The sequence below is a fragment of the Podarcis tiliguerta genome (genome assembly GCF_965153285.1).
Source record: "Podarcis tiliguerta genome assembly, chromosome: 10".
Taxonomy (NCBI): domain Eukaryota; kingdom Metazoa; phylum Chordata; class Lepidosauria; order Squamata; family Lacertidae; genus Podarcis; species Podarcis tiliguerta.
The window spans coordinates 6,554,366-6,576,664 of record NC_139543.1 but is presented as its reverse complement, the minus strand read 5'-3'; the positions used below and the strand labels follow the sequence as shown (position 1 = coordinate 6,576,664).

General features: G+C 42.2%; 1 protein-coding gene across 4 annotated transcripts in view; it reads left to right on the top strand.

Annotated features, from left to right (window-relative positions):
- The window catches only part of RELN (reelin), a 306,441-nt gene that overhangs the window by 54,283 nt on the left and 229,859 nt on the right, over nt 1–22,299 (top strand). For all 4 annotated transcript variants that reach the window (XM_083399200.1, XM_083399199.1, XM_083399202.1 and 1 more), the window contains one exon: nt 11,690–11,825. In XM_083399200.1, coding sequence (XP_083255326.1) covers nt 11,690–11,825 — 136 coding nt within the window. The remainder of the gene's footprint in view (nt 1–11,689; nt 11,826–22,299) is intronic.

Below are 22,299 nucleotides of genomic sequence, written 5' to 3'. Positions count from 1 at the left end.
AGTTTTAAAGAGGCATCACTTTCTTTTGATGTTCGAATGCAGGAACCTGTGATTTAAGTTCTACTTATTGAGAACAAAGTCACTAAGTATCGGTTCCTGGTTTGCTCACTTAAACTCTAGTTCAAATGTCAAGAAGAAACTATGGTTTGTTTAAAAGCATAAGCTTCTGATATCTTCCTGAGTGCAGAAGAGAGGGAACGATAGCAATAGGGAAAAAGGATAGGGATTTTTGGTCACTGTCAAAAATGTTAAAGAAAAATCATAACTAGTTTCAGCTTAGCGCTATACATGATTGCTATTTATTACGTTTCTTGACAATGTTGGGATTTTCTCTGTTAAAGGGATAGGCATAGCCTCTTTCCTATTTTTATTGCTTTGTTTTTTGTAAAAGTCTGGTTTTAGCGGAGAAAAGCGGAATTTCCACATGTCCTTAAAGGCTCAAGAACTATTTGCATAATTTTAAGAGCAATCCTGTTATTTTTGTGAGACTTGACTTGCGACTTCTAGCATCTGGAGTTGATAAAAGTGATTACGCAGGGGAATAAAGCTGGAATAGGAATACCAAGGAGAAAGAAAGTCTTATTAGCATATTACTAGGGGGTGAGATTAATGAAGGTTAAAAAAATGGCTAAGCTTCTGATCTGCTAATCTGCCTTACAAGAAAAACAATTAAGAAGCCATATCAGACTCGCCATGCTCCCCTTACGTACCTATGTTCCTTTCAGAAATCAATGGGGTAGCACAAATATAACTTCGGGGGAGGAATTTGGCTGTAATTCTTCATGTCTCTTGAGAGCACTTTTTCTCATTAAAGGCAGATTGACAGTGCATAAGCGCAGTCATTTCTATCCATTAATTTCTGCCCCCTGCTTGTGTATGTTGCTTTATTTATTTGAATTCTGAAATTAGCTACATTTGGAATAAACCCTAATATTGCATCAGTCAAGCGTTAACATTATTATTATACCCTTAGTGTGGTAAAAGTAAGAGTTACATGACTCAGAGTAATGCTGTAATATATATAGATCAATCAATCAATCAATCAATCCATAGACTTAATCATCCTTCCTTAGAGGGAAAAGCTCACTAAAGTAGTATCCAATGAAAAAGTTATAGAATAAGCTCAATAAGAGTGTCAGTTTTTATCAGCAACAGTTTATGTAGCAGTTTCCTGGAGGAGAACTAGTTTCTGCAATTGAGCACTGAATCCTAGAGTCATAGGCGCCAACTCCTAGGGACTGTGGGGGCTTTGGCCCTCAAAATATAATATTTGATGGGGCCGGGCCCCCACAAAGTTGGCAGGCATTCCCATTCAAATGATGTGTGCACACTGTGTCATGTGATCGATTATGCGGGGCGGGGCTTACCTGGACCCCCACAATATTGTATTCAACTTTGCACCCCTGCCTGGAGTAGAGAGATCCAATACTCTTCTTGTAGGGTGTTGCAAGGCATCAGCAGAAGCATGGAGTCTGCTTCTTCAGCTCTGTGCAGTCACACATTTGATGCATAGATAGCAGTACCTGTCGGAACCATGAGATGGAAAGCCAGCTGGACAGACCCCAGCCGGAGCGTCTCCCTTCTCAGCCTTGCCGCTGCGGAGATCCATCAGTCATCCTCCTCCGACGTGCGTCTGTGACTCATGCTGGCATGCATGAGCACACGCTACTCAGCAGAGTAAACACACAACAGATCTGGCTCGAGGTGTGGATACTAGCCTACTTTTATTGTACATGAATCAGGACAAAGAAAACATGGCTTCTTTCCTTATCGTTCTTCCCAAAGAGAGAGAACACAAAAGTAATATAGAGCGGATGTTCCACTCACGAGACTCCAACAATCTGTGCTGGAATGTAAACAGACATGTGACATGTAACAATCCCACATATCTGCAGCAAGGGTGGAATGGAATTCCCAACAGTACCTGGCACAGACCAATGAAGTCACCATTCATACCTGGTGTGGGTGTTGCAACCCACTCAACACCTATGCACCTGTACTCAGTGCTCAGGTAGCAGCTCTTGTTCCTCTACTTCCAACTTGTGATACTTTCCTTACTCACTAGCCATGTGGGAGCTTCAGTGCTTGTAGAAGATCAAAAGGATGACCCAAGCACTTTTGGGTCCCATAGATTTCATTGAGAGGGTAAAAGACATGCTTAAGATACTGTATACACTTACCTAGGAGTAAGTCCCACTGAACTCAGTAGGACCTATTTCTGAGTTGATATACACAGAATTACACTGCAAATCTGTTTACCACAGAAATCTATGGGACTTAAAAATTGTCAGCTCATGTCTCAGAACTGTGGGCTCAGTTGAATTAAGAAGTTTGGTTGTTCTGGAGGGAAAACTGGCCGTATTTAGACACCAGAAATGAAGTCTGTGTGGTGACAGATTCAAGTGCTGAAATCTAGAGCTTGAACTTACTCTACTATTTTTCACTCTATATGACACTCTTTTTCCCCTCCAAAAATTAAGGGCAAATGTGTGCGTCTTATGGAGCGAATGCAGGCTCCCTGGCTTCAGTGAAAGCAACGCGAAGCCTCTGGAACACAGCGGGAGCATTCCTGCTGTGCTCCGGAGGCTTTGGGCGGCTATCCATGAAGCCAGGGGAGCAAGAGGGGTCAGGAGTTCCCGCTGCGCTCTGGAGGCTCCGCTGAAGCCTGGAGAGCGAGAGGGGTAGGTGCGCACCGACCCCTCTTGCTCTCCAGGCTTCAGGGATAGCCGCTGAAGCCTCCGGAGCACAGCGGGAGCTCCCGCTGCACTCCGGAGGCTTCAGGTTGCTTCAGGGATAGCTGTGCAGCGCCCCTTCAGTGAAGCGGGAGGAGTAATGAAAGGGGCTCCGTTTCTGCTGCCGCTTCGCTGAAGGGGCGCTGCGCAGAGAGGGAGAGATTTTTTTTCTTGTTGTCCCCCTCTAAAACTAGGTGCGTCCTATGGTCAGGTGCATCCTATAGAGCAAAAAATACAGTAGCTAAATCTACAGTGAAAAGCCTGCTTCCCCTACATTCATTCAGAGAAACAATTCAAACACGCAGAAATAAGGTATGGTAGGATCTGCTTTGGACCGTATCACTTTAAAATGCGGGTGGAGAATCATGCCTGAATCCCACCCGGGAAAACCATTTAGCACAGTCTCATATTTAAGCAGTTGCTTGGTAGCAACTTAGTCAAGAACTTGGGGGTGAATGAGTGTCCCAACCCCAGAATTCTAGGATTAAGTCAGAGTACCCCAGTAAAGGGGTCTAAGGGTGGGGTCTGTCCAAAAGCCCAGAGAAGGGCTGCCAGGCAACAGAACATCCTTGAATAACAACAACAACAACAACAACAACTTTTTTCTGGGGGGACGTAGGGGGACGTATACCCCTAAACATTTTGTGAATCTTTATACTTTTGTCCATTTACTGTATTTATCCCCCCCCCATTTGAACTATAAAATTGTGATTTTCTTAAGTCAAAATGAGAGTAACTCTAAACATATTTTTTTTATAGAAAAAAACACTAATAATACAGAGGTACCTCAGGTTATGAACTCAATTCATTCCTGAGGTCCATTCTTAACCCGAAACCATTCTTAGCCTGAGGTGCATTTTCATTAATGGGGCCTCCTGCTGCCACCCTGCTGCCACCTCATGATTTCCGTTCTCATCCTGGGGCAAAGTTCTCAACCCGAGGTACTACTTCCGGGTAAGCGGAGTTTGTAACCCGAAGCGTTTGTAACCCGAGGTAAAAAGGTAAAGGTAAAGGTACCCCTGCCCATATGGGCCAGTCTTGACAGACTCTAGGGTTGTGCGCCCATCTCACTCAAGAGGCCGGGGGCCAGCGCTGTCCGGAGACACTTCCGGGTCACGTGGCCAGCGTGACAAGCTGCATCTGGCAAGCCAGAGCCGCACACAGAAACGCCGTTTACCTTCCCGCTAGCAAGCGGTCCCTATTTATCTACTTGCACCCGGGAGTGCTTTCGAACTGCTAGGTTGGCAGGCGCTGGGACCAAACAACGGGAGCGCACCCCGCCGCGGGGATTCGAACCGCCGACCTTTCGATCGGCAAGCCCTAGGCGCTGAGGCTTTTACCCACAGCGCCACCCGCGTCCCAATAACCCGAGGTACCACTGTCATAATAATGATAATGATTATGCTATTATTTAAACCCTGACCATCTGGGTTTCCCCAGCCACTCTGGATGGCTTACAAGCATATATAAAACATACTAAAACATCAAACATTAAAAACGTCCTGATACAGGGCTGTCTTCTGGCATCCTGGTGGGATTTCCCTGTTAGATCTGCGTCAATGGAGGACATCCTCTCACCAGGACTGACCTTAATGGATATATCAGTCAGCAATTGGGTTGGCTGATTCAAGACACATACCCAATGCCTATGCCAAATCCAATCTACATCTGTAACTAATAAAGTTGTAGCCATTTTGATTCCACGCTGGTGTCATGCCTTTTTTACTGTATTTACATTGTTAACCCCCACCCCGAGTACCACTGGTAATCACCGGCCTGCTGGGGTCTGTAAATGTTTGCCACCCACCTAGGAAAAGGAAGCAAAACAGTACTATGGCTCTGCATCATTCTTGCTACTCCTTACCCTCTTGATGCCTCGTTTAGGCTATAATACATTAATTTTGTTTGTTTCAGCTACAATTTCTAAAGTTTATTCAGTGTTGCATATGGTTCAAAAACGTAACATTGGCTGGCGAAGTAGGTTCTGCTCAGTTTGTTTCCCCAAAGAAGATGGTGATAACTCATTCACTGCAACCTAGCATGAATAAACCACCAAATTGCAGTATTTATCTAGCCATTAATGGCAGAATAAGACAGCTTTTATACACCGACTCAGGCAGTGCTGAAGACAGAAAGAGAGTCCCTGTTCACATGGCTAGCAATGAACTAATTAGCCATCACAGGAGAGGAAGTGCTCATTGGAATAAATGGATGTGTTTAGCCAGCCGCTAGAGCAGTGTTTGAAATTGCAAATTCAAAATGAAAGCAAAGTTTGCAGTGCATAGTGGGTATTCTGTGAGCCAGTACCTCCCTGCTTCCTATTTCTTTTTGGTGGCGATTTAGATTTGATGACAGGTTCAGAATCCACTTATAGAAATTGTAAAGAAGAATAAGAGTGGAATAAAGGTTAAGAAAACTATTTTCTGAAATAAAATGCATTGCCATGTAAAGATTATTTTTTCCATTCATATGAAAAAAATTCTCTATCAGTGCTATTTTTCTGCACAGAAAACTAGTATTTAATACTAGGTGCTGTAGGCATGCACAGTGAATGGATAAATCTCACTTGGCCTTGAACGTAAGTAGATTATCTGAAAAGTTATTTCATTTTCCCTTTTATAATATTTCCAGTAACTGCCTAATGTTAGCATTTTTGCACGTATTTACTCCTTATCCCCATTTACTAAACACCCTTTCCTTTGTATACTTAACTATCATTTTGTTCTCTAGCATCTTTCCAATTGTTAGTGAACATTCTTAATAGTCGGTGCACCGGGCGTTGGCATCCATTTCTGACCTCCCTTTTTACAAATACACATGCTTAATAAATTGTACAAGGAATCTCATTCAATGTCTTGGGGAATTATGCAAATGAAAGGCTATATTCTTCTCCCAGTGGGCTCTCATTTGCATATGCGTAACTCATGTCAGCTTGAACTCATAAATCCCCAAGATGAAAATACATCTCTAGTGGATTCTGACAAAAGGCTTTCTTAGAAAATGTTAATTAACTACCCATCAAATTCGGGTCATTTAAAACGATTAAAGGAGGGGGGGGAGGAGTAAATCCATATACTGTTGGCTAGATGCAACGGTGTCTTTTGAATAAAAGATAGTCCATGAGCATTGTAGAGTATCAGCCTTTTTTAGCCACCCTGTAATAATATTGAGCATAGTAATATCTAACAGAAAACTAGTTTAGACTTTACATTTCTTGGCTTACTTAACAGAAATAACTCCTCATGTGTGCAATGTGAGGATGAACTGAAGTGATTTAGAACCGGCTGTTTTGGGGGGTGGGGGTGGGGGGGTGGGACTCAGTTCTGAGTGACACCAGCAGTGAAAAGAAGCTAAGGAGATCTGACTGGTTGCAGTTTTGTATACAGTAGTACCTCAGGTTACATACGCTTCAGTTACAGACTCCGCTAACCCAGAAATATTACCTCGGGTTAAGAACTTTGCTTCAGGATGAGAACAGGAATCGTGCTCTGGCGGTGTGGCGGCAGCAGGAGGCCCCATTAGCTAAAGTGGTGCTTCAGGTTAAGAACAGTTTCAGGTTAAGTACAGACCCCCAGAACGAATTAAGTTTCAGGTTAAGAATGGACCTCCGGTACAAATTAAGTACTTAACCCAAGGTACCACTGTATAGCCTGGCGGCAGCCTGCTACTAACCAAAGCTTGTCCCTTCTGATCTAGTCTTTCTGGCTCATTTGCAATCTTAGTATTGCTACAATGTGGGCACTTCAGTGGACATGCCAGAGGGCAGGGGGAACAGTCCCTGCCCCAACCTACATACAGTATAGTCATTATGAAGATCAGGCTACAGCCTAAATGTGTAGGATATGTGCAGTTGTAAGGCTGTGCATGCAGTGGCGAAGCTGCATGCTCCACTACCGGGGGCTTAGAGCAGGTGGGGATGTGGCTGGTGCCCCCCTTGGGGGGCATGATGTGCGCCTCGGGGGGGCGTGACATGCATCCTGGGGGCGTGGTACACCGCCCATGAGGGCGTGGCGGCATTCTGGGGGCATGATGCGCCGCTTGTGGGGGTGTGGCGCCTGCCATGTGTGTAGGGGGGCCGCCGCGATGGCACCCTACCGGAATAGTGGTGCCGGGGGCATCCACTCCCTCCACACCCCCGTTCCTCTGCCAGTGTGTACATGAGCCTTGGACTTCTCCTATCTCCTCCTCCTCTAACCTGGCCCTGAGAAGGAGATCAGAAGCGGTTTCTTCTGTTTTTAACTAACTGCGGCTTAGAGTTATGTCCAAATCCAAACTGTGTTAGTCATAATTACAGTTTACTGAGCGAAGCCAGCTTCAAACCAAGGGTTTGTGGCTTGTTTCAACAAGCTATATTTAAGATTAACCATAGTTTGGGTTTGGAGATACAGTGGTACCTTGGGTTAAGTACTTAATTCGTTCCAGAGGTCCATACTTCACCTGAAGCACCACTTTAGCTAATTGGGCCTCCCACTGCTGCCGTGCCGCCGAAGCACGATTTCTGTTCTTATCCTGAAGCAAATTTCTTAACATGAGGTAATATTTCTGGGTTAGCGGAGTCTGTAACCTGAAGCGTATGCAACCTGAAGCGTATGTAACCCAAGGTACCACTGTAATGCTAATTGAAAATGAAAGTTTCTGATTGCTTCCTTGTGTCCACAATATCGAGGGGTACTGCACAAACCTATTATTACAATTAATTTATTAATCACCTTCTGAACCTCCATCTCAATGTGATTTACACATAAAGGTGTGTAGTTTGGGGGTGCTCCTAGATCTACCTCTGTCACTGTACGCTAGGAGTGTCTTTTACAAACTTAGGTTGGTAAGACACCTAGGATCAGGATAGCTTGACAACAGTTGTCCATGCATTGGTAACCTCACAGCTGGATTACTGCAGTGCGCTCTATGTGGGGCCACCCTTGAGGTTGAAGGTGTTGCAGAATGCAGAAGCTAGGTTCTTTTTTTGGGGGGGGGGGTGAACTATCACCAGCATATAACGCCTTGCTTGCAAAGTTTGCACGGCTGCCAATTTGATTCGGGGCCAACTTTAGGGTGTTGGTACTAACGTATTTCTCTCTCCTGCAAACACAGAACACAAGCTACATGAACTTGCTGTCTTCTTTATACAGACAAGATATCAAAGCTGTGAAGTGGCTCTTGTGTCTTATGTACACAGATCTGGTGCTTAAATAAGGAGTGGATGTGACCAAATGAATCTAATTACCAACTTCAATATAATTATTTCCCCCTAAATGCTAAGAGATTGTAGGAATTTACTAACATCCCAATTTAAACTATATTCCAAAATTAATATTTTTATTTAAATGCATAGAAGTCTCTTTTAGTGTCAGGGTGAATACCTTCTCTAGCTCCTTGTTATGTTGTAAGATTGTTATTTTCAAAATAATTGATATCATCTATAAAATAATTTCAGTGCTTGAAGTAAGCTAAAGCTAACATAACCCACTGAGTAAGAAAAAAAAACCTTCCAGAATTGTCAGTATGTGCTCCCTTTGCGATGTTTAATAATTTATCAAGCCTTGCTGACCCCTAATTGATTGCAAAAGCCAGCAAGTGTTTTAGAAGTCTCTTCCATTCTATCAAACTAGATGGATGTTTTTTCCTGTGAAGCAGAATGTAATCACCCAGAAAAAAATCAATCAGCAGCTGTACGTTAGATATGAGTGTAGTACACTTAGGCCTTCATTTGAAATGCCAGTAGGTGGTTGTTAATTGAGTAGTTCCACTGACTTTAATGGGATTATCATATGAGAGTTGGTTGCAGAATCATTCCATGCATTATTCTCATCTTTAAACAGGTAAAAAAGAGTAACACTCACAGCAATGAAATATTGATATTTCCTAATGCACCAATTTGTTATATGGGATATAACTGCTGCTGTTTCATGTTGCCACATAAGGTCTTAGCTATTTTAAACACACAAGGATGACTCGTGGATCTCTAACAGTTGGATAAATTAATCAGTTTAAAACTGGGTGGTCAGTGAATCACTCAAATAGTAACCTATCAAGTGAACAGAATTTGGTTCTCAAAAGAAAAACTCACACATTCCCTTCTACCTTTTCTCTGCTTCCCAGCAGGACATAACTCCCTCCTCCCTCCCATTTATTTCTTCCAGGGTTTGTTAAGCCACAGTTTCCTGTTACTCCCAAACCATGAAATTATGGTTTAAGGACTGGCTACACACCAAGAGGCGGGTGGCGCTGTGGGTAAAAGCCTCAGCACCTAGGGCTTGCCGATCGAAAGGTCGGCGGTTCGAATCCCCGCAGCGGGGTGTGCTCCCGTTGTTCGGTCCCAGCGCCTGCCAACCTAGCAGTTCAAAAGCACTCCCGAGTGCAAGTAGATAAATAGGGACCGCTTACTAGCGGGAAGGTAAACGGCGTTCCGTGTGCGGCTCTGGCTCGCCAGAGCAGCAATGTCACGCTGGCCACGTGACCCGGAAGTGTCTCTGGACAGCGCTGGCCCCCGGCCTCTTGAGTGAGATGGGCGCACAACCCTAGAGTCTGTCAAGACTGGCCCGTACGGGCAGGGGTACCTTTACCTTTACCTTTACACACCAAGATTGGAAACTGTGGTTTGATCCTGGTTTGCAAACCAATATTTTATACCGTCTACCTTATGCGTAATAAACTGTTGTTGTTGTTGTTGTTGTTGTTGTTGTTATACCATTTACCAGTCCAGCCATGAGATAAAATTGTGATTATATTAGTATTTAAATAAGTATTAAAATACAAATTTCCATGCAGTTATTTTTTTAAAAATCTGCAGGTTAATACAAAACATGACAGGCTGGATTTATGAATAGGCACATACAAGATGGAAATGGACCAGAAATAGCCATCCTTACCTGTGTTGTTTCTTTGACAGTGTTGGGGCCATAGATATGTGACCAGAGCGCTTCAGATGCTACAGTGGCCTTGACTTGGTCTAAGTTATGTAGCATATATATATATATATATATATATATATATATATATATGAGAATTCAGGAGAACAGAGTCTGTTACGTACTGTCATATGGCTAAGCTTTTCATTCAATTTCTCTTTGTGGGTTTGGATCAGGCATGATATATAGCCAGTAACCCTAATAGCTTCACAGCAAAGTAATATACAGTGGAGACAGACCTAACTGGGTAGTGCAGCATATAAATTATTTCAACACAATGAGCACACACAGTTAAACTCGAGGGAAAAGGAGTTCAGAGAGGTTCTTCTTCACATTGAAGTAGCATATGATTTAGTGATGCTTAGTTGCTGCAGACCTTGGATATACTCCCTGGTGACCTAGATGCATGGAAAAGCTGCTTTGTTTTTTGTTTTTGTAAGGATTTGCACAGTTGTTGGTCTCTCAGACTCACTGCCATACCTACCGGCCCTTAACACAAATTATGTGAATGTTCTATTCACTTTTAAGTAATAGATAAGCACATTAGTTTTCAAAAGCAAGTTCTGCCTCTGGCATATCTTATCACTCACTGGGATTGTTTTGAGAAATGCAATATAATTACTTATTTTCTGTGTATGCCTTCCCATGTACCCCATTGCAGAGTATAGTGTAACATAGCTGCCTGATCAGCTGTGTTACTGAGAAGTCTTCTTGGTGGGGAAGAGAAAGCTGGTTTTATTCACAAGACAAGCATATGGCTAGAATGAAAATGCAGATTCTTCTTCATTTTAATGGAACATTTTATACCAGTTTAGACGCAATCCTAAGTGCATTTACTCGGGAGTAAGCCCCTTTGAAAACAAGGGACTTATACCTTGGAGTAAATTATTCTTTATTCTTATTAGTATTAGTATTAACTAAACTTATTCCTCAGTTGAAAAATATACATGAATAAATACATTATACCATAGAAAAAAGATGGGGAAATCATATAACTCCAAACAACATATTGGAGACTGCCCCCTCCCAGCAAATAGCAGTATGTATAAATATGCATATGCATACATTGTTAAGCTTCTAACCTGTTGGAACATAGACTCCTAGAAGTTGAGTAGAGTTGAAAGGGACCCCAGAGCGTCTTCTAGTCTAACCCCCTGCAAGGTAAGGAATATGCAGGTGGTTCATACGGGGATTGAACCCACAACCTTGGTGTTATCAACACCATGCTCTAACCAACTGAGGTATCTGCTGCCGAGGCCATGCTGTGGGGGATTTGAACGGAGTGGAAGTATCCTTCTGCTCAGCTCTGCTGGCTGAGGCAGCCAGCTTCCTTCCGGCCACAAAACATGCAAATGGGCACGATGTTTGCTGGCAGTTTCCCCACTGGCAGAAGTCAGCAGGAACACCCAACGTAAAGCATTCTGACCCGAGCCGGACTCACTGCTGTCACATGGTGGCGTCAGACCTAATCCAGACCCAATCACTGCACCAGCCTGGAGCTGGCTGGCATGGTTATCAGGCCTGATTCCACAATCCTGATTGCATTGTGTTGATTGGTAGGCTGAACAAAATGGCATTTGAGGTTTTTCCAACCATCTCCATGACAGTATGAATCTAGAGGTGGAGCCAGGAGAGTCTGGTTCCACGATCACTTAAAAGTCAGTAATGTGTGGAAAGGTGGAATATACTCAAAAGAAATAAACAGGAAGGAAAAATGGACATAGCTATTCAATGTACTATTTGAAGAGAGTTGAAGCAATCTTTCCTGTCCATTACTGAGCATAATGTCATTCTGAGGAAGGAACTGCTTTGAGGTCACATTACAGATAGGAAAGCATAGTGATTAATTTGATTGACATTCATATGGAAAGGTTAGGTTAGGTTCAAGTCCAAAAAGCTTTAAAATAGTGGAATATGGCATTTGCTATTGATACACCAACTGAATATTCTTTGCTATAAAACTTTTACTTAACATTTCTGAAGCAACGCAATGAATATTTGTGACTAATTGCACCTGTGTTTCATCTTGACTTTCTGTCTTTCTTGTAGGAATAATGTCTGATCACCAGTTTGGAAATCAATTCATGTGCAGTGTGGTTGCTTCTCACGTAAGCCACCTACCAACAACAAATCTCAGTTTTGTTTGGATCGCCCCACCTGCAGGAACAGGCTGTGTAAATTTTATGTAAGTGTCAAGATACTGTTGCTGATAATGCTAAGGTTCTTTGTAGCATGGCTACAGGAAGTAAAATGCATGTAATTGTTTCAACCATGAATCTCAACGTATGTGGAAAGATTTACCTCCAGTGAATATTTGGTATTGGTAAAAAAGCTAAGCTACCAGTCTTACCAGTCAAGAGGCAGATTGCCTGTGTTTTGTCTATGATGGGAGGTTAATGTTCACATTTTTAAGCAGCTGCATGGAGAATGGTCAGATTTGCTCTAGTATCAATTGTTGCTCAACAAGCTACCTTCATTAGTTATATTTATAATTTAATAACACTTGGGGTGGTAACTTTCTTGGCTTACAGAGGAAGCTCGTGACAGTTTTAGTACAGTCTTGGAGATAGTTCAAACACTCATAAATAGCTCTATGTAAAGCCAAATAAAGGAAGTGATCTGACCTAGCGCACCAATTGCTGCCAAGTGAAAATTTGAGTGCAGTGGCTAAAAAATGTACTGCCACACTGCTTGAATTGTTGCCAGGAATTGGCAGACATAGATCTGCAAACACACTGAGTAAGATGATGCTTTTTTTATGCGTCTGTGAGGCCGTGTGGACCAACGTGTACATTTCTCAGCCAGCCCAGTGTATAGGATGAAACTGCAAACTGAATTTTGTCCTAATCAACTGAATTCAATTTGCAACTTCGTTCTGCAAAAAACAAGTAAAAGGTGAAAGATTTATACGATCTGAAGAGAAACCAGAATACAGGTGTGCCTCAGTCTCATTCTCTGCCACCCCACCCCTGCACACTTGCATGCACACACGAGCAGACTTATACACAACCCTCTGTGACAGAAAGGTTTGTTTGCTGGGCAGTTTGGGTCACCAGGTGTGGTTTTTTTCCTGCCAGGAAACGGTTGACTGTCAACAGCGTCTGATTGGCCAAAGTTCCGGGGGAGGGAAATGATTGGTTTGGAGAGGTTAGACAGGTTTCAGGTTGGGAGAGAGGGTGAAGGGGTTCTGAGGGGAAAAGGAGATACTCACTGAGGAGACTATCCATAGGGAGAGGACAGAGCCTCGCAGCTGGGATAGGGAGACCAGGCTGAGGGTCTGGGGAAGGTATCCAGACAGGAGTGTTCTGGGAGGGCTGAATCTGAGCCAGGAGAGACAGATCCGGTGTCTCCCTGGGTGTCAGTCTAGCCAGGAACGGAGAATTCTTCTAGGTACTTAAGACTCCCAACCCAATAACAAGGGGAGAGGGGATCCCCTGGGTCTGTAATACCATTTATAATACCTCAGGTGTGGGATTGTTAAGAGAGGGGGTAACTGAGGAAAAATGCCCCTCACTCATGAACCAAAGGATTAAGCTGTGAAGGAAGCAGTATAGTGTTGAAAGTACAGTGGTACCTCGCAAGACGAATGCCTCGGAAGACGAAAAACTCGCAAGACAAAAGAGTTTTCCGTTTTCTGAGTTGCTTCGCAAGACAGATTTCTCTATAGGCTTGCTTCGCAAGACGGAACGTCTTGCACCTTTTTTTTTTAAGCCGCCAAAGCATTCCTATGGGAAACCGTCAATACACAGCGGTGCTTCGCAAGACGAAAAAACTCGTAGAACGAAAAAACTCACAGAACGAATTAATTTTGTCTTGCAAGGCACCACTGTATTGTATTATCTAAGTGACAGACACTGATTTGAACATTTTACCATCTCTTCTGGAAACCTGAATATTTATCTACCTGAAGTGTGCCGACTGATGTTTAGTTACTGAAGTTTAAGAAGAGTTGTACCTATAATATTGTGCTTACGCCTGAGACGTCTTATAGTTAAAGTAACTAAGTTTAATTCTACCTGAAAGAACTCGTTTCCTGACCCACTTTGTGTCAAAAACTACCTTTGTTTAGTAAAACTTTTCATATTTGTTTGATCAAATCTTGCCCTAGACTCTAAATCATTAAGTTTTCCCTCACACAAATCCCCCACTAGATAATCTGGGGTAAATTGTAGAAATTCGTGTAATTGGTGTACCGTGAAGTGGTCGCACTAAATTTAATTGAGAGCTGGTCCAACGGCGCCAGGGTGAGAAAGTGCCTTTCCGCTGTCTCACCCCTACTCCTCTTCAGGTCTCCCATGCAGATCTGCTGAGTAGGTGGGGTTATTCGCCACTTGTCAAATGATTGATTTGATGACGTGGGCAATTTGCATCTCTGTCAGGATGCTGATGTCTGCTGTCCGCTGTCTATTATCTCTGCATTGTTGTTGTTTTATTTCTGCTGCTGTTACCAAAATTTGTGGAGACTTGGAGGAGCAGAACAATTTGCTTGGGGAAACTGGATGAGGCCCCCACATTGAGAGTTAGTCATCCCTGGGAGAAATGACACAGCTGACAATTGTTGTTGCTAGTCCAGTCTTCAGCGTGTTATGAAGTTGGTGCTTTGAATCCTAAACTTGGATTTTCCACTGGCAGACCTCATTATGGGAATTGCATTCTGTTTCTGGTATCCACGCCAGTGTAAAACACACATGAACACTTCCTCCAGGAAGACTTTGTCAACAGCCTATTACGCACTGGCACAAGGCCAATCTGCAAGTGAATTGTGGTGGATGCCAAATCATGCAAGGAACTTGAAAACTGTTTCAAAGAATTCAAGAGCATCGCAGAGTCACTACTGCAGCTCCCTCTTATGTTTGGAACCCTCCAGTATATTGGACGTCCCTAGGTTTTATGCACAAGAATAAAGGTGTGATCCCACTAAACTCCCATTGACTCAATGCATCTATTCACACTAAGGTAACCCAACACTATTATCTTGCCATTGCAGAGAAATGGTGGCTTGCTTAAGTTTATGGTTGAACTCAATAATAAATAAAGGACTTCAGCTCATTCTCTTGACCACTAGATTACACAAGCATAAGAGATTTCCTCCTCACCTCTATAAAATGACAAGACTTCACTCCCTTTATATTGCTATCCTCCATGTTTTATCAGCTGACAACTTTGTTTTGATCAGCTTGCAAGACTTGGCATAAAACGCAGTAAATCTCTCCTACTAGGATCACCAAATCTACAGATAGCAATTCTTATCTTTTGAGTGACCTGGCTTATGTGGGATGGGGGGATGACAACATATTCTGCTCTTCATTGGGTGGGTGGGTGTGTTTTAAGATATATGAATACTTACTTGGTTCTGTTACATTATGCTATATGACAGAGACCTGTATATGCTAAATGATATCACAGTGTACCACTGTGTAAAATAAGAAGTTTGTGTTTACTTCAATACGTGCTCTAGAAACAATACTGTCTTCACTCATGCAGGCCCAGGTTGTTGTTGTTTTTTTTAAAAAAAAAATCATTTTCTCATTTTACAAACTTATAACGATACAAATTTACACATCCAATTTAAGATACCAAATATTATTATAGACCCCTCTCCTCTTTCTGCAGTTGCTTGTCAAATATTTTACCACTGCATATACAATTTAAATCTATTTATTATTCGTCTTTTATACTCAATTTTAATTATTTTATTGCTCATTTGCAATTCAATCCTGCTAGCGTCTGAAGCTGTTTATGATAGTTCTTCAGATAATCCTTAAATCTTCCCCATTCTAAGTTAAAAAGTCTCTCTTCTTGATTTCTTATTCTCCCAGTAAGTTTCTCCATTTCTGCACACCAGGCAGGTCCAGTTTCCAAGGTGATTTCCAAAGGAACTAGCATGCCTACAACACAGCTGAAAGTGGACATTTCCAGCCTGTCTCAGTGATAGACTGATTGTGCCATAATTACATGGCCAAAAATCACAGCAGTTTGGGGAGATTGTTGTGAGGCCTCTTTCACTCTGTATAGTGCCATCCATTATGCTTGTCAAAATTCATTTTGCTGCTGTAGTGAGGGCATTTCCCTTCCCCGTACCGTACATAGCATGCAAATATAAATATATGCACATTTATTCTATTATTGAAGAACAAAAAGAAACAGGTGCATTGTCAGGGAGCTTGTACCCAGGTGGTGAAATAATGGTTGCTGATATGCTTTTAAAAAATAATAAAAAATAAACCTAACACCTTCCTTCATAAGACAATAAACAATACATTCTGTTCTTATGGAATAGCCAGAGAATTTTATGTAACTAACTGCACTGACATTAAAACCACATTATGTGCAAACACAGAGCATTAGTGGAGGGGAAATGTTCCTCTTAAACAGAATATACTTCAGTGTTAGCCACCACAGACAAGCTAAACTTCTCATAATATTAATGATACCTATAAGATTTAAACTCTTAGGCCAAACTGGACAGCAGACATTCATTCAGTAAAACATTTGTGGCCAAAATAGGTAAAGACTACTAGTACTAGAACTAGGGCTGCATTTTATTCAGAACAGATCTCAGCAGTGGCAAATACTATGCAGAAGCAATTATAACTCACCCATATTTGCTAGTGATTCCTCATCCAGCCAGGGACATACACTGCCTCAGTGGAATTGCAATCCCAAGCTGGATTGGGGCATTGGAAAAACTACAACTAACTTCTAAAGCATGTTGAAGCATGTGTGAGAAAAGGAGGAAAACCTGTTTTCATCTTTTGATTTCCAGTTAGTACCATTTTCTCCTGTGTTTTATTTACTATTCAGCATACATCATGGACAGAAATACATGTTACATCAGGGTTAGGAAATCTGTGGTCCTCCATGTTGTTGGGCTCCAAACTGGCCATGCTGCTGGGAGTTGGAATCAAGCATCATCTGGAGGGAGGCAAGTTCCACATCCCTGCATTGTACACCCCTTCAATGGCCACTTCTGTTCAGGAAAAATCAACACCAGAAGGGGGCAGTTTAGAGTTAGGGAAGAGTCAACCTTTCATCCCTTCGCTCTTTTCCATCTGCAGCTGTGCTATCCAAGGCACTTCCAGTTACGCATTCCTGAAGCTAATAGTGTAATAGAAGTAATAGTGCCACTGTATTCTGCTCTGGTCAGACCTCACCTGGAGTACTGTGTCCAGTTCTGGGCACCACAGTTCAAGAAGGACACTGACAAACTGGAACGTGTCCAGAGGAGGGCAACCAAAATGGTCAAAGGCCTGGAAACGATACCTTATGAGGAACGGCTAAGGGAGCTGGGCATGTTTAGCCTTGGAGAAGAGGAGGTTAAAGGGTGATATGATAGCCATGTTCAAATATATAAAAGGATGTCACATAGAGGAGGGAGAAAGATTGTTTTCTGCTGCTCCAGAGAAGCGGACACGGAGCAATGGATCCAAACTACAAGAAAGAAGATTCCACCTAAACATTAGGAAGAACTTCCTGACAGTAAGAGCTGTTCGACAGTGGGATTTGCTGCCAAGGAGTGTGGTGGAGTCTCCTTCTTTGGAGGTCTTTAAGCAGAGGCTTGACAACCATATGTCAGGAGTGCTCTGATTGTGTTTCCTGCTTGGCAGGGGGTTGGACTCGATGGCCCTTGTGGTCTCTTCCAACTCTATGATTCTATGATTCTATGATTCTAAGCTACTTGTTCCTAACAGAAGCTGCCATCAGGGTTTTGTTACATGTGTTTCTGTGTAACATGTCACTTGTGGCATTTGAGTGCGTTTTGGAGGAACCCTACACCCATCCCTGGTTTAAAAAATCCCTCCACGCCGTAAACAGTTAAGGTGAGCATGATGTGTAAAAAGTGTTCAGCATAGAGTGAATTAGCATCTGGGAAAGTTGAGAGTCATGTTTATCAATGAGACTGGAAAATAAGCCTCCCTGCACTGATACTGGGACGAGAATGACTCTGCTTAGTCTTAGCTCACTCTTGATGTTAATTCATCTCCAACCACTGACACAGATCACAGGTCTACTAATTAGTTCCCAGTATTTTGTAATGCTGATGTTTATTCCTTGAGAACTGAACAGAAGCTACCAAACTGTCCTTGAGAGCTATAAGAAGATAACAGCTTTCAAAATACCATGGCCATACCCTGGATTTCATCACTGGGCCTGCCTGCTATTAAGAAAAACTATTAGAAAACGTCAGCACAAATGATAAAAAATAAAGATGAATGGCTGACGTTTATCCTTAGAGTCTCTCTAAACAGCATATGCTTCATTAGCTGATAACCGTGCTTTTTGATGCTCAACTTGAGCCAAGGAACATTAATTAAACTGCTTTTTGCTTGAGAAAAGTTCATAGGTTATGCCTGTGCAGTGCTTTTTTTTTTTTACCATTCTCTTAATCCTAAATTGCCCGATAATCACTGAATGCCAACCCTTTATTTTACACTGACCAGACCTGTGCTAAAGACAACCCCAGCTACTATAAAAATGTTAAAAGGAGGATAGTGCTAAGATGTGCAGTTGCCACCCCAAAAAAGGAACCATGAATTTAGTTCTATTTTCCTCACCCAGAGCACATTGCAACATACCTGCTCAACTGGGGCTCCAGAGGGGGTGGCCATTTGATGCCACCCTCCTCCAGAAGTGACAGACACATTGTTTTGAGCAGGCCTTGCCCACATGCCTACTGGGGCATGGGCACAGGGGCTGTGTCCTACCCACACCTGGGGTATTTAGGAAGGTGACCTTGAACAGACCACCCTCTTGGCTGATTAACACAGAATTTGTCTCCCTCTCACCCAGACTGTTAGGGACCAACTTGGTGGGGGTGGGCAGGTTGGCGTAAGGACCTTGCTTTGGTTAACTGGGAGGGATTTTCCCAGCTTGCAGGTTTCTGCCTTCCTCATAGCAACCATCACAACTTTGGTGGATACAGCATTGGGCTGAATCCTTAGACATGTGGGTACCCTTGTTAAAGGGGTCCAGGAGTCTACTTGGGGACCAATGGGGGAGCTGTATTGGGTTGTGGCACCCTCTGCAATTGATTGCAACTGCAGTAAGACTGCTGGGAATGTTGACTTTGGAGTCTTGGCTGCAGTTGTCTTCCATGTTCAACACTAAATTACACCAGTATTACTGAGGAAATCTACGTAGAACGATCCTTAGTGCTTTTCAATTAGACATTGCTGTTACAGTTTGGTACTTTGTGCTCACATTCGTTTGTCATTGGCAATGATAATGACTCCTAAGCAGAGAGAGGCATGCCATTATACCTTTGAATGTTAAAGCCTCACACTTTAATAAATGACTTCACATACTGTGGTTGCAAAAATGATTTCAATTACTTGAAAATTGCCCAAGCAAATTGTGCTTGATATTCTAGATGAATTTACTACAGAAAGTCCCATAACTACATTGTGGGGAAAATTTCCATTTTTAGTAGTAAATTTCCAGTAGCAATTATATGTTGTGGAAAAATTAATGCCTCATATTTGAAATAATGGCAATATTTAGTCACCAAAGACGGCTGCACTTATATTGTTTAAAGCAACATCAGACACCCTGCAGTGAGCCTACAATGAGCGGACCTGTTCTATGACATGTCACGTGCTTATGTACATTGTAAATCATCTTAGCTTTGCTGGCTGCAGATGCTAGCTGTTAATGCAGCTTTAAACCATTGTTTAGTATTATGAGAATGAATCGCAGCAATCCCTGGCCTTCTGAACTTTCCTCTCCCCTGTCCTCTTCCACAGCAGCCACCAAGGAAGAGACTGGAAGTTTTTGCTTCAATTTTGCATTAACCACAGCTGTACCATGTTGTCCAAATCCTAAACTGTAGTTAATCTAACTGTAGCTTGTTGGAATAAATCATCTTCAGAACCTAATTTATTTTGTGTTACATGTATACATTGCCATAATGTTATAGTAAATCACTTTTGGGGGCCACAAAATGCAGTATGTAATTCTTATTAGGATGTACTGATGTTATATAGGTTTATATAACATAAAAAATCACTATAGGTGCTTTTTACAACAATAAAACTAAAAGCAAAACTAAAAACCTTGTTAACCAGGAGAGAACTGGGAAAACATATTAGGTGTTCCAACCCCCCATCATAATTTCCTAAGAGAGCTCATAAATATTAAGAACAATTTACCCTTAACTGATAGGATCTTCCCCAATACAGTGGTACCTCGCAAGATGAATGCCTTGGAAGACGAAAAACTCGCAAGATGAAAGAGTTTTCCGTTTTCTGAGTTGCTTCGCAAGACAGATTTCCCTATGGGCTTGCTTCACAAGACAAAACGTCTTGCGCCTTTTTTTTAAAACCGGCAATGCATTCCTATGGGAAACCGTCAATACACAGCGGTGCTTCGCAAGACGAAAAAACTCGCAGAACGAATTAATTTCGTTTTGCGAGGCACCACTGTATCTCCAATTTCTGTGTTCTGTGTTCTGGGGAATCTAAGCATTGCTAAGAAGCTTTCTATGAGTTTCTCATTGAGATGTTTACTAATAAGCAGATAGGTTTCTCTGAAAGAAATCTTAGACATCATAGCTGTTCCTCCCTACAATGCACAGCCATGAGGTGTGCTCTAAGGACACACTCACAGGTTTTATGGGACAATGATAAGGCCCAGCTGATCCGGCTAGTGCTCTGAATGAAGTGGGCTTATGCTATGCCCTATTCTCTATGACACTTTAAGGATTCAGCTCCACAGAAACTGTTGAGAGAATAAATAAAAAGAACAGTTGCTTTCCTCATCTGACAAGCTGATTCAGAAAGTGTTCTCTGAAGGTAGGGCAGCAGTCTGCAAGCTTTGTATCTGAATTTATGCATCCCAGATCCACTGCAGGGCACCTAGGCCTCCGCTGTGGCATGCAAATTATATATAATGAAAGCAAAAGGTGCCAAATTGGTGTCAAGCATAGAACATCCATCTCTGTTTTGTTTATTTTAAAATGTAAGTATCATGCAAGACCATCCCACAACAAGAGGTGCAGACTGTGATGCCTTCTGAACCTTTAAAATTGCTTTTAAGGCTGAATTTATGGGATAGGTATACTATTGTTCTATGTATTTGTTTTTATCGTATTTTCATTTTATGACTGGATGAACCACTTTGGATGAAGGTGGTTGTTTTGAAATTTAAAAAGTGGTATACAGTACAAATTCTTTTAAATTTAAAAAAAATACATAAAAATCAGCAAAGGTAATTTCCCCATGAAAACATGTGGTTGTTTTCTGCATCTCATACCGTATATATTTCAGTGGGAGAGTGTGGGAGTGCTAAGCACATGCTTAACTTCCTTGTTGAAATACAATTTAACTGCTCAGCTGAATTACCGTATACAAAATTTTTGTGCCGGGAAGTTAATATAGAATGGTAGGAAATGTCTGTAACACTGGCTTGCAAACCTGCAATGAACCCATGATGCACAAGAGCCACAGTCTAGTCAGATCTTGGGCAGGGAAAACCAAGTATTCATTTCCAATTTGATCATGTCACTGTAACTTTCCGATAATAGAGTCCTTGTGTTGCTAACATGTTTTTTTGAGGATTTCAGATACTCTCTTCCAGATATGTAATTTACGTGTCTGTGTCTCAGATTGTTTCTAGTGTGCCTACAGATATATCTGTGCAAACAATATGTAATGCAAACAGAGAGGCTTAAAACATTTATAGAAACATCCAGCAAGATTACATGGTCCGTTTAGATACTTTTGACTGTGGCAGAAAAGTGACATGCTGTCTGAACACACCACATTTTCGTGGTAAAACCACTGAGCTAGAATGTCTCTTCAGTTTGTTAAAAATAGCAAGGTGAATATCCCATTGGAGAATTATGTAAAGACTGATGTACTGCGCTTAATATCTCACATATCAGACATGGTCGAGCTCAGATTTGCCTGAGCTCTATTGAGCTGGCAGTGATAGGTTGGAATCCAGGAGAACTCCCAGATTACAAACTCTTCCTTCAGGGGTAGCGCAACCTCTCACAGAACAGGTTGTGCACCTAATTCCTGGGCCGCCCTGGGTGGGAAGAAAGGGGGAGCAGAAAAATTATTTGTGCAGCCTTGCACCTTTCTAAAATTTATTTATTGGTGTGTGTGTTTTCTTTTTGTAAATCTACTGAAGAATAATATATACTCTCCCTTCTTCTGATAGAAAATGCTCTGGGGGGGGGGAATAGGGGGTTGTGGAAGGTCACTTGTGGGAGAATGAGATTTGTCCCTGTTTTCATCTGAGGAATGTTGGAGGGTATGTTACAGCGTTACATAACAGATTGCCAAAGTCATGTCCATATCAATAAGCATTTTAAGAATATTTGCAGCCATTTGGAAAAACATCATACATAGAGAGAAAATTGCATATTTCTGCATTCATTCAGAACAATGGTGAATTAACCAGCTGGTTTAAGAATCTGCTGCAAGAGGCGGGGGGGGGGGGAGGAGCCACTGCTTGGCACTGACCCCCCCACAATAAGTGTAGAGCCAAGCATTCCAGACAACAAGCACACATTGATTGCAGCCAGAACGAGTGACTGTGTTTGCAAGTTTTAAAATACTTTATTTCAATGCCCCAAAGTCCTTTGGACTCAAAACACGGGCCCTATTTCTGTGGCTGCTGCATGCATCCAATCATTATAAAGGATAACACCATTT